Source organism: Lacerta agilis, chromosome 5 (assembly GCF_009819535.1).
Source record: "Lacerta agilis isolate rLacAgi1 chromosome 5, rLacAgi1.pri, whole genome shotgun sequence".
NCBI lineage: Eukaryota > Metazoa > Chordata > Lepidosauria > Squamata > Lacertidae > Lacerta > Lacerta agilis.
The window spans coordinates 5,402,423-5,416,633 of record NC_046316.1 but is presented as its reverse complement, the minus strand read 5'-3'; the positions used below and the strand labels follow the sequence as shown (position 1 = coordinate 5,416,633).

Sequence of the window (14,211 nt, the reverse complement as noted above, 5' to 3'; positions counted from 1 at the left end):
CTGCAGGCAGGGTCTGGGGGTAATAGCTGACCCTTATTTGTTCCAGTAGCTGAGATTCCTTCTGAACATGGAAAAGCCATTAAACAACCAGGGACAGGCCCACCCAGGGACAGAATTCAGGGCCTCACAGCCTTCCTAGTTGTTTTAAATGGTGGAACACCCTACCTAATTACTATCGTCTTGTATTTAAGCTTTGTTAGGTTAGGGTGGTGCTGTGGGTTAAACCACATAGCCTAGGGCTTGCCGATCAGAAGGTCGGCGGTTCAAATCCCTGCGATGGGGTGAGCTCCTGTTGTTCGGTCCCAGCTCCTGCCCACCTAGCAGTTTGAAAGCACGTCAAAGTGCAAGTAGATAAATAGGTACCACTCTGGCGGGAAGGTAAATGGTGTTTCCTTGCGCTGCCCTGGTTCACCAGAAGCGGCCTAGTCATGCTGGCCACATGACCCGGAAGCTGTCTGCGGACAAACACCGGTTCCCTCGGCCTACAGAGCGAGATGAGTGCCGCAACCCCAGAGTCAGACATGACTGGACCTGATGGTCAGGGGTCCCTTTACCTTTACCTTTAGGTTAACAGAAAACAAAAGAAATATTTAGAAACGTAAATTTCACTTTATTATATGTCTATAGTATGTTGATCTGTTTATATACAATCTCTAATACACACAGCATTAATTCATCAGGCTTCAGAATGCCTCAGTTTTTTGTTGTTGACTGTTCTGGTTCCCCTTTTTAGCCTTGGAGGTTAATGGTGAACGATGGATGGCAAAGAGCCACAATTCAGCATAATGTTGGGGTGCCTCAGCTACCTACCCCTTGAGGTAGAGTTCTACCTTGGGGTAACCAGAGCACGAGGCATGGGGTGACAAGCTGGCCTAGGGTTTGCTGCTTCTGACATAGTGCTCTGGTTTCTGATTTGAAATCTGGTTTGAACTATGTTTACATGACTGCAGGGCCTTCACTTAGATGAAAGCCAGCAGAAGACAAAGATAAATGGCAACACGTGCAAGGATATTTTCTGCTATACAACAGCAATAGCAATCTGTTGTGGAGAAATACAGATATTGATAATGCATAAGAAAAGAGGGAGAGAGAGAAAGAGAGAGTAGGTGACCAGCGTTTGGGGGACATTATGCACAATTCTCAATTGTTGGAGCATGAAATGACCTAAAGTGATTTTTATGTTACATCTTTAGATTGTTTGGCCTGTATCTCATACCCGGAGGGACGAGTGCCAGTGGGCTGGAAAAGATATTCTGGTAAGTACAAATCTGCCTCGCTTCCCCCCCCCCTGTCCTTTGTAAAGCTAGTCAATATTTCATGAACTCTCATCTTTTTAAATTTTAAAGCTTGTGATTCTTTCCCCCCTTTTATTTAAGAATTGGTTCATTGTGCTAGGTTTGTGTATAGGCAGTTTTTTCTTTCTTTCTTCCCATGTAAACCTGTGAAGGTCGGGCTTACATATAAGGGAATGAGCATATAATTGTCCCCTTATTTAAGGACTCTAAAAAGTTTGACCTCATTTTTGTAATGACTGAGGCCCTCAATCGGCAGTGTGTGCTGAATAGACAGACCATTGTGAATGCAATAAACCTCATTAATGTCAAGAAGTTGCCATGAAGGCCTCAGGGGTATTCCCCGACAGGAACACATTGATGCCTAAGTGATGTTAATTTCCCCTCCTCTATTGTGATTTTTTTTTCCTAAAAAAAAAGAAGAAAGAAAGAAAATGAAAACAGTTATTTTACGCATTCATTTTCCTACCATCACTCTTTCCCTCCCCCATTTCCTCATCCCTTCCATATGATCTACTGGAGAGAAACCTGGTTGAAAACTGTAGGAGTATTGAGTGGGAAAAAAGATGTGCAACGTTTACTAACCATACGGAAAATGAATACATTCCATATAGGCCAAAAGGGAAATCACTGTGTTTGCAATAGCTGAAGAGAGAACGGAGCTAGAATATTCACTAAAATTCACTAAAATATTCATAATGTCAACTGCTGGAGGTCTGCATCTCAATAGTGTCTCAGGTTATAAGTGAAAATGGGGTTCACTACCCTTAACCTGGTCTCTAGTGAACAATGGCCTCTCTTCATATATTCTCTTGTTGTTGTTTTTTTTAAAAAGGTTAAGATAACAGGACTTTTAGCAGGACTAAGACAGAGGAAGAGATTTTTAAAATTGCCCAAGTTGAAGCTGGAGAACAGAATGTTTACGTGCAATTCCATGCCATCACACACTTAGTCTTTATGACATATGGGCTGCATCCAGCAGTGTCACTCAACTGATGGTAAGGCAGAATAGGGAGAGATGCTGTTTGTTGTGATTATTGCGGCTTCCTTTGTAGCTCTCAGAAGTTGTTGTTGTTGTTCAGTCATTCAGTCGTGTCCAACTCTTCGTGACCCCATGGACCAGAGCACGCCAGGCACCCCTATCCTCCACTGCCTCCCACAGTTTGGCCAAACTCATGCCAGTCGCTTCGAGAACACTGTCCAACCATCTCATCCTCTGTTGTCCCCTTCTCCTTGTGCCCTCCATCTTTCCCAACATCAGGGTCTTTTCCAGGGAGTCTTCTCTGCTCATGAGGTGGCCAAAGCACTGGAGCCTCAACTTCAGGATCTGCCCTTCCAATGAGCACTCAGGGCTGATTTCTTTAAGGATGGATAAGTTTGATCTTTTTGCAGTCCATGGGACTCTCAAGAGTTTCCTCCAGCACCATAATTCAAAAGTCTCATTTCTTCAGCGATCAGTCTTCTTTATGGTCCAGCTCTCACTTCCATACATTACTACTGGGAAAACCATAGCTTTAACTATACAGATCTTTATCGGCAAGGTGATGTCTCTGCTTTTTAAGATGCTGTCTAGGTTTGTCATTGCTTTCCTCCCAAGAAGCAGGCGTCTTTTAATTTCGTTACTGCTGTCACCATCTGTAGTGATCATGGAGCCCAAGAAAGTAAAATCTCTCACTTCCCCTTCTATTTGCCAGGAGGTGATGGGCCCAGTGGCCATGATCTTAGTTTTTTTTTTTTATGTTGAGCTTCAGACCATATTTTGCGCTCTCCTCTTTCACCCTCATTAAAAGGTTCTTTAATTCCTCCTCACTTTCTGCCATCAAGGTTGTGTGAGAAGACTCACACCCAAATATGCTCTCAGAAGACTCACACCCAAATATGCTCTGGAGGACCCCTCAGTCCTCTGAACCAGATTTGGAGTGAGGGGTTTGGGAAGCTGTTGGGAGGAGGGGGAGACGACCAAAAATTGCTTCCCTTTCTGGTCCGCTGATGGAGACCTTGCCATCCGCTTAATGACACCATTGTATACTGTCTGTTGTTTTCAACACGTTTCAACTGTTGCAGTTGCCATAGAAATCTAGGCAAGTCAGGTGATGCCTTTTATTGGGCTGGCTAGACTTTAGAAATGAACTCTACTTCAACCATAGGTTTTTCGGGGGGGGGGGCTAAAATATGATGATACTTTTTCAAAATCACTGAAGACCGTTTTGGGAAAGCGGATTCTCCTTCATGGAGAGCACGTGTTACAGTGGGGGCCAGCAAGTCACCCCTCTGTTGCTGGGCGGGATCGTATAGATGGCCATTGCTGTGATTGGGCTCTGGGTGTCGTTGGGGGGATTTCTATGTTGCAATTGTTGATGGGACAGCCCAGAGCTTATACATGTCTTTGCACGCAGCGTGAGATTCCTCTTTGTTGCATGCATCGGATCTCCCGCCCTCCCTCCCTATCATTAGGCTTCTGCGTTGACCTTGCTATGCCTGTCATGGGGTCATCTGCTTTTGGGGTAGGGGCCTGGTAGGAATTTTCCCATTTGGCTGATTGGCTGGTGCCATCTGGTTTTTGCATACTGTGGAGCAATTCGTCACAACTTGTAAGTTTGGCGGTTAGGCATTGGTTATTAATTGGTTGCTGGAGGGTTCAGGATTGACTGTGGCTGCCCCTCCAATGCTGCTGCTGCATGGGGAATTTCGTTAAAGGAATCCAGGGGCTCACCATGCTTGTCCGTATCCCCTGGTCGGGGGCCAGGGCCCACGCAAGAGCCTCTGGGAGCATTAGGGGAGAGGTGAGGGTCAGACCCCCGGCTCCCATTCTCTCCCCAAAGTGTTTTCCCTTTACTGACTTCCACGGGTGGGTGGATGTCAGTTCTGTCCCCAGTGGGACAGATAGTCTGAACCAATGCCTAAGCAACCACTCACATATTTTGTATTTTAATAAAGTTGTGGCCAAAATTATGCCTAAAAACCTTAAACTTAAATCTCTGTTTGAAGTGTGTTTCATTTGAGGGGTGGTTTGGGGACCTCGACACGCAATTACTTTGTATGTGCTCCTCTCTGTTGGCACAACTTCAGAAACCCATATAGATGATCAAGGAAATCTCAGTGGGCTTTCATTAAGGAGAGAATACCGTACATGTGTTTGTTTGTTTGTGTGTATGTGTGTGTGTTTCATATTAGTGCCAGCATATCCTTATCAGGATAGCAGATATTGCACTCTTGTGATTGCCTAGAACTTTATAAATCAAGTTCCTTATTTTTTTATAGCCATTTTTATTTTAAACTATGTGATTATTAATCTCAAGGCACAACCAATTCCATCATACTGAAAATTCAAATTCCCTAGCAACAGTCCAGCTGCAACAGCTGCGCTGCTTATATGAAATGAATATTAACTGTATTTCATGTATACAAACCCCACCGGCCACCTCAAACATGACCTGAGACTAAAGGTTTCTTTTGTAACTGTATTGGATTGTAGGCTGTATTTTCACTCTGCTGGAGTCCAAATGGTTCTTTTACACTTCGGTGTCAATCACACAGGACCATGAAACTGATATAGTCTGAGGTCTTGACATGTAGCATGCCAGAATTTTACTGCAGATTGATAACCAAGAAGAATCACCCTCAGCTTACATTTTTGAGGGGAGAGGGAAGGAAAGGCAAATAAAAATAGTCCTCTTGTGGATTGAGGAGAGGGAATTCTGCACATAGAGATAATTTCAATTAAAGGTTCTCCCTCCGTACTGCAACTTCTTGTCTCTGCATACCCTGGGTTTGTACCCATACCTGTGAACATCTCCAAGGAACACAAACTTTGGCAAAAGAAAGGCAAGCAGACAATGAGGGAATAACTCCTATGCCAAGAACACAAATTTCTAGGCTTGGTATCTATGAATGATTCCCAACACATGCTTTTTGTTTGTTTAGACTCTTGCAAGCATTTTAAATTTTTGTTCCACAAATGAAACGTTGGCAACTAGAATGACATATTCAAATGTATGAAATAAAGTAGAAAGGTTGCAAGAACTCAGGCCAGGGTGGCAATAAACAATGGTTTTCTCTATTTTCGTTGTTGAAAGTAGAAAACAAATTCCAGTTACGATCGTTAAGGTGCAAACAGAGCTAGCTAGCCAGACACACTCGGTACACTTTGACCATGAAACTAAGAAACGATAGCTGAAGAGGAATAAACGAAACAGGGCCTTGTCCTGGAGTTAACAATCGTAACTGGAATTTGTTTTATACTTTCAACAACAAAAATAAGGAAAACCATTGTTTATTGCCGTCCTGGCCTGAGTCACTGCAACCTTTCTACTTTATTTCCTGTATTCTCCAAGGACTCCAATTTTCTAATTATATTCAAATGTATGGCTATTTCTTCTGGTCCCATAATAATGTGAGATTTGAAATACAGACCTTGCTGTAGGTGGGTGCTTTTCTGGAGAGTTGCCAAATTTCAGAGGTCTTGGCAATGTTCTCCTAGGTATATCAGACGGAAGTAGAATTCGAACATAAAAGAAAACTATCTTTACAGCTCTGGATTTCTTTATGGATCATTTGTAAATAGTGTTTTGTTAAAGAGTGTAAAAATGATATATGATACAGTCGGAAATTTCTTTATATCATTGCTTTTAAGGTCATTTTTTAATGCTGAGATTATTTCTGGAATCCACTGTATGTGGAAGACCACAATCTGAGAGCCAGTGTGGTGTAGTGGTTAAGAGCGGTAGACTTGTTATCTGGGAAACCGGGTTCGTGTCTCCGCTCCTCCACATGCATCTGCTGGGTGACCTTGGGCTAGTCACACTTCTCTGAAGTCTCTCAGCCCCACTCACCTCACAGAGTGTTTGTTGTGGGGGAGGAAGGGAAAGGAGAATGTTAGCCGCTTTGAGGCTCCTTTGGGTAGTGAAAAGCGGGATATCAAATCCAAACTCTTCTTCTTCTTCTTCACAATCTGGTTCACAAATGGCTTCCTGCCACCTGCTTTACCTACCCTTGATTACTATACTGTTGGTGATCCGTTGATGAATATATGAGCTGACTCTGCTGAAAAACACTGCTGGAAGCGATGTGAGGTCAACCGCTCAATGCTCCTGGTTTAGAGCCAGTTGCATTGCCTGACACTCAGAAAGTGCAGAACAACAAATCGGGTGTGTAGCATGTTGCACTACAGGGAACATTTTGCAGTTTAATGAAGGAGAAGAACGTGAGGCCATAGTCAGTCTTCTGCACTCCATCCTAAAGGGTACCAGAAGGCGGCCAATTCCTAAAAGAAAATTGTACCTTGCACCCTCTGTGAGTTACCAGTGGGGTAGGTTGCTATGAAGCCAACCCAATGGACAAGAGAAGGGGCAAAGCTGAATGCACAATTGTGTTCTGTTGCACAACCTGGGGCTAAAGCGAAACACCCAAAACAGAAGGGGCATGAAAGAGCCGTCGTTAACTAGTGCTATTATACCTTAGAGATCTGAATCTGTGTATTGGGAGAATCTCTTTTAATGCTTGGGTTATGAATGAAAGATATGAAGATAAGGGGTGCATATTTTTCTTGTCTGTGGGCTATTATTTTATTTATGGGAACAACGACAGGGATTTGTTTCCAGAGATAGCCTCACCTTCATCAAAGAGAAGCAGTCTCTCTCTCTCTCTCTCTCTCTCTCTCTCTCTCTCTCTCTCTCTCTCTCTCTCTTAAAAAACAACAACAGCAGCAACAACAACAACAACAACAACATAAGAATGAAGCTGTGCTTAAAATCCCACCAGTGATGTTTCATGTTTTAGTGATTATTTGGCAATCCGTAGGGCGAAAGGAAACCTCTTAAAAAGGTTTGCTCTTTTTCAAATTTGAAATATTAACTGTACTTTGGTGACCTCTCCTAGCTTGTCATGTATTGATGACTGGTTTATTTAAAATCTTTTTGTGGCTATATTTCATGGAGAAATTGCTGTTCCAAACTATTCTGGTCATGTTGCTCACAACTGGTTGCTCCCAGGATGAGTATAGCTTTTGCCTCCTATCCAGAGGGTTTGGGTTCCATTTTTAATTATTATGAGGGCTGTTGCCTGAACATGCAAGCATTCAAAGTGTGGATAGGGGTGTGCAACCATTATGCCCATAGCTGTCAACTTTCCCCTTTTTTTAAGGGAAATTCCCTTATTGCGAATAGGATTCCTCACAAGAAAAGGGAAAAGTTGACAGCTATGATTATTCCTCCTAAAGTCTTTCCTGTATTGCTCAGGGAAGATTCTACATTCACTTCCTACACATGTTCCTTGAACACAAGTAACTCCTTAGAGACCCTGATCATGCAAGAGAATTCTGTTCACATTTAAGTAAGCTCTTGGTTCAATCTTGACCAAGTGCAGCTGGTAATTCTGTTGGCCCAGAACTTCTCTCTAGAGGCACTTCATAGATTTTCCCCTCTGATGTTTGGGTATGAAAATAATAACTAAAGTAAGGGTGTAGAACTTGTAAGATTTTCTAAAATAATCAGAATATCATGGTGGTGGTGTTGATTTCACATGTTGGGGATTAATTTTAGTATAATTGTTCTGTTTTTGTTTTATTGGTTGTTGTATAGTTTTGTTTTGTTTTAAGGGGTGGGATCAGAGCTGCCTGGGAGTGGGCCTCAGCCAACAGAATGGCTGGGGCATGTTCCACAGGGGGGGATGCACTAGTACACCCGATCTCAGTGATCATGGGCAGGAGGAGGAGTCACGCTAAAACCAGACCATGTCATTACCGAGGAGGCAGGCTTAGTCGTTGTTTGAGGACTATCCCTGCCTCCGGGTCTGGTCCTGACCGGACGGATACTGGAATCAACAAGGGATACCCACATGACCTGAAAGTGTTGCTGTGTAATGCCAGGTCAATGATGAACAAAACTACTGCCATCCACGACTTGATTGTGGATGGAGGATTTGACCTGGCATGTGTAACAGAGACTTGGTTGGATGAAGCAGATGGGCCTGTCCTTGCCGCTGCTTGCCCACCAGGTTTCTCTTACGCACAGCAACCCAGGCCATCTGGGCGGGGAGGGGGGGTTGCAGTGATTTTTAGGAAGTCATTAGTTTGCACCAGGCGTCCTATTGGGAAGACCGAGTTTTCTGAGTGCATGTTCTGGAAGTTGGGCAATAGGGGCAGTACAGGATTCCTTTTGGTGTACCGACCTCCCCGCTGCACCAAGGATTCCCTGTCCGAGCTGCTTCAGGTCGTGGCGGATGTGCTCCTGGAGACACCTAGCTTGGTTGTCTTGGGGGACTTTAATATCCATGCCGACACGACCTTACAAGGGGCCGCTCGGGACTTCGTGGAAAGCATGGCCTCCATGGGGCTGTCCCTGAATAAGTTTGGCCCAACTCATAGCCGCGGACATGCCTTAGACCTGGTATTCACCTCTATGGATGTTAGTGATCTGACATTAAGTAAAAGTGAAACAAAAGAAGTGCCATGGTCAGATCACTTCCTGGTCCAACTGGACTTCTCCGCGACCTTTCCCCTCTGCCGGGAGGTAGGACCAATTAGGATGGTCCGCCCCCACTACTTAATGGATCCAATGGGCTTCCAGAGAGTGGTGGGGGATGTTTTATCCCATGTTGATGGCCTTTCAGTTGATTCCCTGGTGACCCGCTGGAACGTGGAGTTAACCAGGGCCATTGACTGTCTGGCTCCGAAGCGCCCTCTCCGATTGCATGGAGCCCGGACAGCCCCGTGGTTTTCCCCGGAGCTGAGGGCGATGAAACAGTCGCTGAGACGGCTAGAGCGCCGGTGGCGGAAAACTCATTCTGAATCTGACCGGACACTGGCTAGAGCTCAACTTCGAGCCTACCAAGTGGCAATGGCAACGGCGAAGAGGGCCTTCTTCACCGTTTCTATTGCATCTGCAGAAAACAGCAGCAGGAGACTCTTCCAGGTGGTTCGCAGTTTAGCAGAACCACCATCGTCATCGGGGCCTGGTAGGGACCCCAAGATCTCCTGCAATGCTTTTGCAAAGTTTTTTGCAGATAAAGTCGCTCAGATTCGGAAGGAGGTAGATTCCACCGTGGGAGCAGGGCTGGGGCGGGAGAGTGCTAGAGCTCTGTCTAGTCATGTTTCATGGGATCAATTTCAATCTGTTACCTCCGAGGATGTGGACAGGCTGCTTGGACGAGTGAAACCAACCACCTGTGTCCTTGATCCTTGCCCATCCTGGCTAATAAAAGCGAGCCGGGAAGGACTGGGCGATGGGCTCCGCGGGGTGGTGAACGCTTCCCTCTGTGAGGGAGTCTTCCCATACCCGCTGAAGGAGGCGGTCATTAAACCGCTTCTTAAAAAAACATCTTTAGACCCGGCCAATATGGCCAACTATCGCCCAGTCTCAAATTTACCATTCTTGGGCAAGGTGATTGAGCGGGTGGTTGCGGAACAACTCCAGGCACGCCTGGAGGATGCGGACCATTTGGATCCCTTCCAATCGGGATTCAGGCCTCATCATGGGACTGAAACTGCCTTGGTCGCGCTGGTCGATGATCTCCGGCGGGCTAGGGACAAAGGTGAGAGCTGTTTCCTAGTTCTGCTGGATCTCTCAGCGGCCTTTGACACCATCGACCATAACATCCTTCTGGACCGGCTAGAGGGGTTGGGAGCTGGGGGCACTGTTATACAGTGGTTCCGCTCCTTCCTTCTGGGCCGTGTTCAGAAAGTGGTGATGGGGGATGAGTGTTCAGACCTCTGGGCTCTCACCTGTGGGGTGCCTCAGGGTTCCGTCCTCTCCCCCATGCTTTTTAATATCTATATGAAGCCGCTGGGAGAGATCATCAGGGGGTTTGGGCTGGGTGTTCATCAGTATGCGGATGATACCCAGCTCTACCTCTCTTTTAAATCAGAACCAGTGAAGGCGGTGAAGGTCCTGTGTGAGTGCCTGGAGGCGGTTGGAGGATGGATGGCGGCTAACAGATTGAGGTTGAATCCTGACAAGACAGAAGTACTGTTTTTGGGGGATAGGGGGCGAGTGGGTGTGGGGGACTCCCTGGTCCTGAATGGGGTAACTGTGCCCCTGAAGGACCAGGTGCGCAGCCTGGGAGTCATTTTGGACTCACAGCTGTCCATGGAGGCACAGGTTCATTCTGTGTCCAGGGCGGCTGTCTACCAGCTCCATCTGGTACGCAGGCTGAGACCCTACCTGCCCGCGGACTGTCTCGCCAGAGTGGTACATGCTCTAGTTATCTCCCGCTTGGACTACTGCAATGCGCTCTATGTGGGGCTTCCTTTGAAGGTGACCCGGAAACTGCAATTAATCCAGAATGCGGCAGCTAGACTGGTGACTGGGAGGGGCCGCCGGGACCACATAACACCGGTCCTGAGAGATCTACATTGGCTCCCAGTACGTTTCCGAGCACAATTCAAAGTGTTGGTGCTGACCTTTAAAGCCCTAAACGGCCTCGGTCCTGTATACCTGAAGGAGCGTCTCCACCCCCATCATTCAGCCCGGACACTGAGATCCAGCGCCGAGGGCCTTCTGTCGGTTCCCTCACTGCGAGAAGCAAAACTACAGGGAACCAGGCAGAGGGCCTTCTCGGTAGTGGCGCCCGCCCTGTGGAACGCCCTCCCATCAGAAGTCAAGGGAATAAACAACTACCTGACATTCAGAAAATTCCTAAAGGCAGCCCTGTTTAGGGAAGTTTTTAAACTGTGATATTTTAAATGTATTTTAATGTTTGATGGAAGCCGCCCAGAGTGGCTGGGGAGACCCAGCCAGATGGGCGGGGTACAAATAATAAATTATTATTATATTATTATTATGTTGAAATGTTGTTGTTGTTGTTCAGTCATTCAGTCGTGTCCGACTCTTCGTGACCCCATGGACCAGAGCACGCCAGGCACGCCTATCTTTCACTGCCTCCTGCAGTTTGGCCAAACTCATGCTAGTCGCTTCAAGAGCGCTGTCCAACCATCTCATCCTCTGTTGTCCCCTTCTCCTTGTGCCCTCCATCTTTCCCAACGTCAGGGTCTTTTCTAGGGAGTCTTCTCTTCTCATGAGGTGGCCAAAGTACTGGAGCCTCAACTTCAGGATCTGCCCTTCCTGTGAGCACTCAGGGCTGATTTCTTTAAGGATGGATAAGTTTGATCTTTTTGCAGTCCATGGGACTCTCAAGAGTCTCCTCCAGCACCATAATTCAAAAGCATCAATTCTTCGGCGATCAGTCTTCTTTATGGTCCAGCTCTCACTTCCATACATTACTAATGGGAAAACCATAGCTTTAACTATACAGACCTTTGTATAGTTAAAGCTATGGTTTTCCCAGTAGTAAGGTTGAAATAGCCTATAATAAATAGCATGGAGAGAGAGAAAGACATTTCAGATTTCTGGAAACTTTCTTTTTATTTAAAAAATGGAGATGTGAGAGCTAAGGAAGGGTAAATTGATCCTTCCTATCTACTTTTCTGGCAGAACAACTTGGTCTCTGTTGTACCCAAACCCACCTATTGCTTCCTGCCTCACTTAGACAATCCCTTCCTGATTAACTGATTTCCAGGGCTCTAGATCCTGTAAGGGTGACACAGGCAAGTTTGAAAAAAGCAACTTGGCAAAGCTAGTTTTCGCAAACGGTACCGTGTGCCAGATTTTAATTGAAGGGAAATTTTAGACTTCCTTCAGTGAAGGTGTTTTCATTCTAGTATTTCCTATGGGATGGTAAGGAAAATCAAAATCAAAGTAGCTTTAAAAAATAATAATAATGAATGCATACAGTGGGGCACATGCAGTTTCACAGTCTGAGCTTCTGTGGTATGTTTGTTGACAACGTATACACATTGCTAAGCAACTACCTCTTATAGTTCCAGCAATCTGTCGTGTCCTTTCAACACTTCCTTCATCGACATTCCCTCTCCACTTTTGACTGGGACCTTTGAAGTTCATTTATCACAAATGACTGCAGCTGGAAATCTTTACGGGATATGAATGATCTGAACTGGGACTTCAAAGATTGGCTGATTTATAAGTGGTTTATAGCCCTATATAACAGGCCGCCAGGAGTTGTGTCTGCTTTATTAACAGGTGTTGCTTCCTAATAGCAAGTGCCACCTTTTAATACTGATCTGAGGTTTACTATCCCTCCTAGGCCTGATGCAGGTGAGATTTGAGCCAGAGGATGAGATCATATAGGGATCTGCAAAAGCCAATCCCAAGAACCCCCTGCTCTAGGGACCCATGGACTTATTTGATATTTAAATCCACCAGGACTGGGCTTGTTGTTGTTGTTGTTGTTGTTCAGTCGTTCAGTCGTGTCCGACTCTTCGTGACCCCATGGACCAGAGCACGCCAGGCACGCCTATCCTCCACTGCCTCTCGCAGTTTGGCCAAACTCATGTTAGTAGCTTCGAGAACACTGTCCAACCATCTCATCCTCTGTCACCCCCTTCTCCTTGTGCCCTCCATCTTTCCCAACTGTGCTTACAATGTGGTCAATGCCTCTCTGGGGGAGGACATGGCTCCCCCTGCTTAAGATGTCAGTAGTTTCCTTTGGGGGAAAATGGGTCCTTTGGCTTTGGATATTTATTGCCTAGTACTATTCTTGAATAAGATTTTGGGAAAGGTGGTGGTTTCTCAGTGCTAGGTGGACTTGAATGATCCTGATAGTGCAACCATGTTGGTTCTCCTGAACCTCTCAGCAACCATTGATATAATCAACCATGGACTCCTTCTGAGTCACCTAGCCAGGGTAGGTTTTGAGGACATGGTGCAGTCCCTTCTGGAGGGACATACCCCCAAAAGTGGTACTGGGGAACTCCTAATCTGCCTCATTGACCTTTTGGGTGCCTTCGAGTTCCGACTCTCCCCCCATGCTTTGTAACATTTGCCTGAAGCCACTAGGAGAAGTATGCAGATGGCCATGTTACTCTACTTCTGTTTCCCTCCAGCTATTTCTTGGGAGACTATGGAAACTGTGAACAAATGTCCGCACTTTTGGGGTGCATGAAGGCAAACAACCTGACTTAATCTAGATAAGATGAAAGTGCTACAGTGGGGAAACAATGATCTGTATGGACAGGGATGGCTGCAGATGTATGAAGCTGCACTCTCCCAGAAGACCCATGTGGGTGCTCCTGAATTTGGTATTATCTGTTGAGTTGCAGGTGGCATCTGTTACCAAGGTTGCTGTTTATCAGCTCTGACAGGTTGTGGCCCTGTTTAGAAAAGCTTCAAGTACTGATTCCTTGCTTGTGCAACAAAACATATATCACCAACTCTGTGCCAGCAGCACTGATTGTCAGTGCATTTCCAGGCACAAATTAAATTGTTGGTGGCTACCTTCAAACCCCACATAGGTTCGGGTGGGCTTTCAAATAACCTCATTCTAAACCACAGAGCCTAGGGCTTGCTGATCAGAAGGTCAGCTGTTTGAATCCCCGCAACGGGGTGAGCTCCCGTTGCTCGGTCCCAGCTCCTGCCCACCTAGCAGTTTGAAAGCACGTCAAAGTGCAAGTGGATAAATAGGTACCACTCTGATGGGAAGGTAAACGGCGTTTCTGTGCACTGCTCTGGTTCACCAGAAGCGGCTTAATCATGCTGGCCACATGACCCGGAAACTGTACGCCGGCTCCCTCGGCCAGTAATGCGAGATGAGCGCCGGAACCCCAGAGTCGGACACAACTGGATCTAATGGTCAGGGGTCCCTTTACCTTTTAAGCTAAGTCTGGCCATGGAGGCCATGTGCATGGGCTAATTACTAAGATCTATCATGTTCATCAGCACAATAAACAGGGCCTTTTCCGTGGTCATACTGTGATACATGATGGTGTCCACCACCAAGAGAAAGTGGTAGCCTAAGCAACATTTACATCAGCAGGACCTTGGACAAAGACCAAGGTGCAGGTTCAGGACCATGGTTAGCAATCCTGTAGCTGAAGAAGAAAATGTAGGTTGCAGCTGTAGTGTCTAGG

The 14,211-nt window shown here is 46.0% G+C and overlaps 1 protein-coding gene across 1 annotated transcript in view; it reads left to right on the top strand.

Annotated features, from left to right (window-relative positions):
- SEMA3A (semaphorin 3A) overlaps positions 1 to 14,211 on the top strand; it is a 223,325-nt gene that overhangs the window by 82,579 nt on the left and 126,535 nt on the right. Inside the window, exon 3 of the mRNA XM_033148345.1 lies at positions 1,194 to 1,256. Coding sequence (XP_033004236.1) covers positions 1,194 to 1,256 — 63 coding nt within the window. The remainder of the gene's footprint in view (positions 1 to 1,193; positions 1,257 to 14,211) is intronic.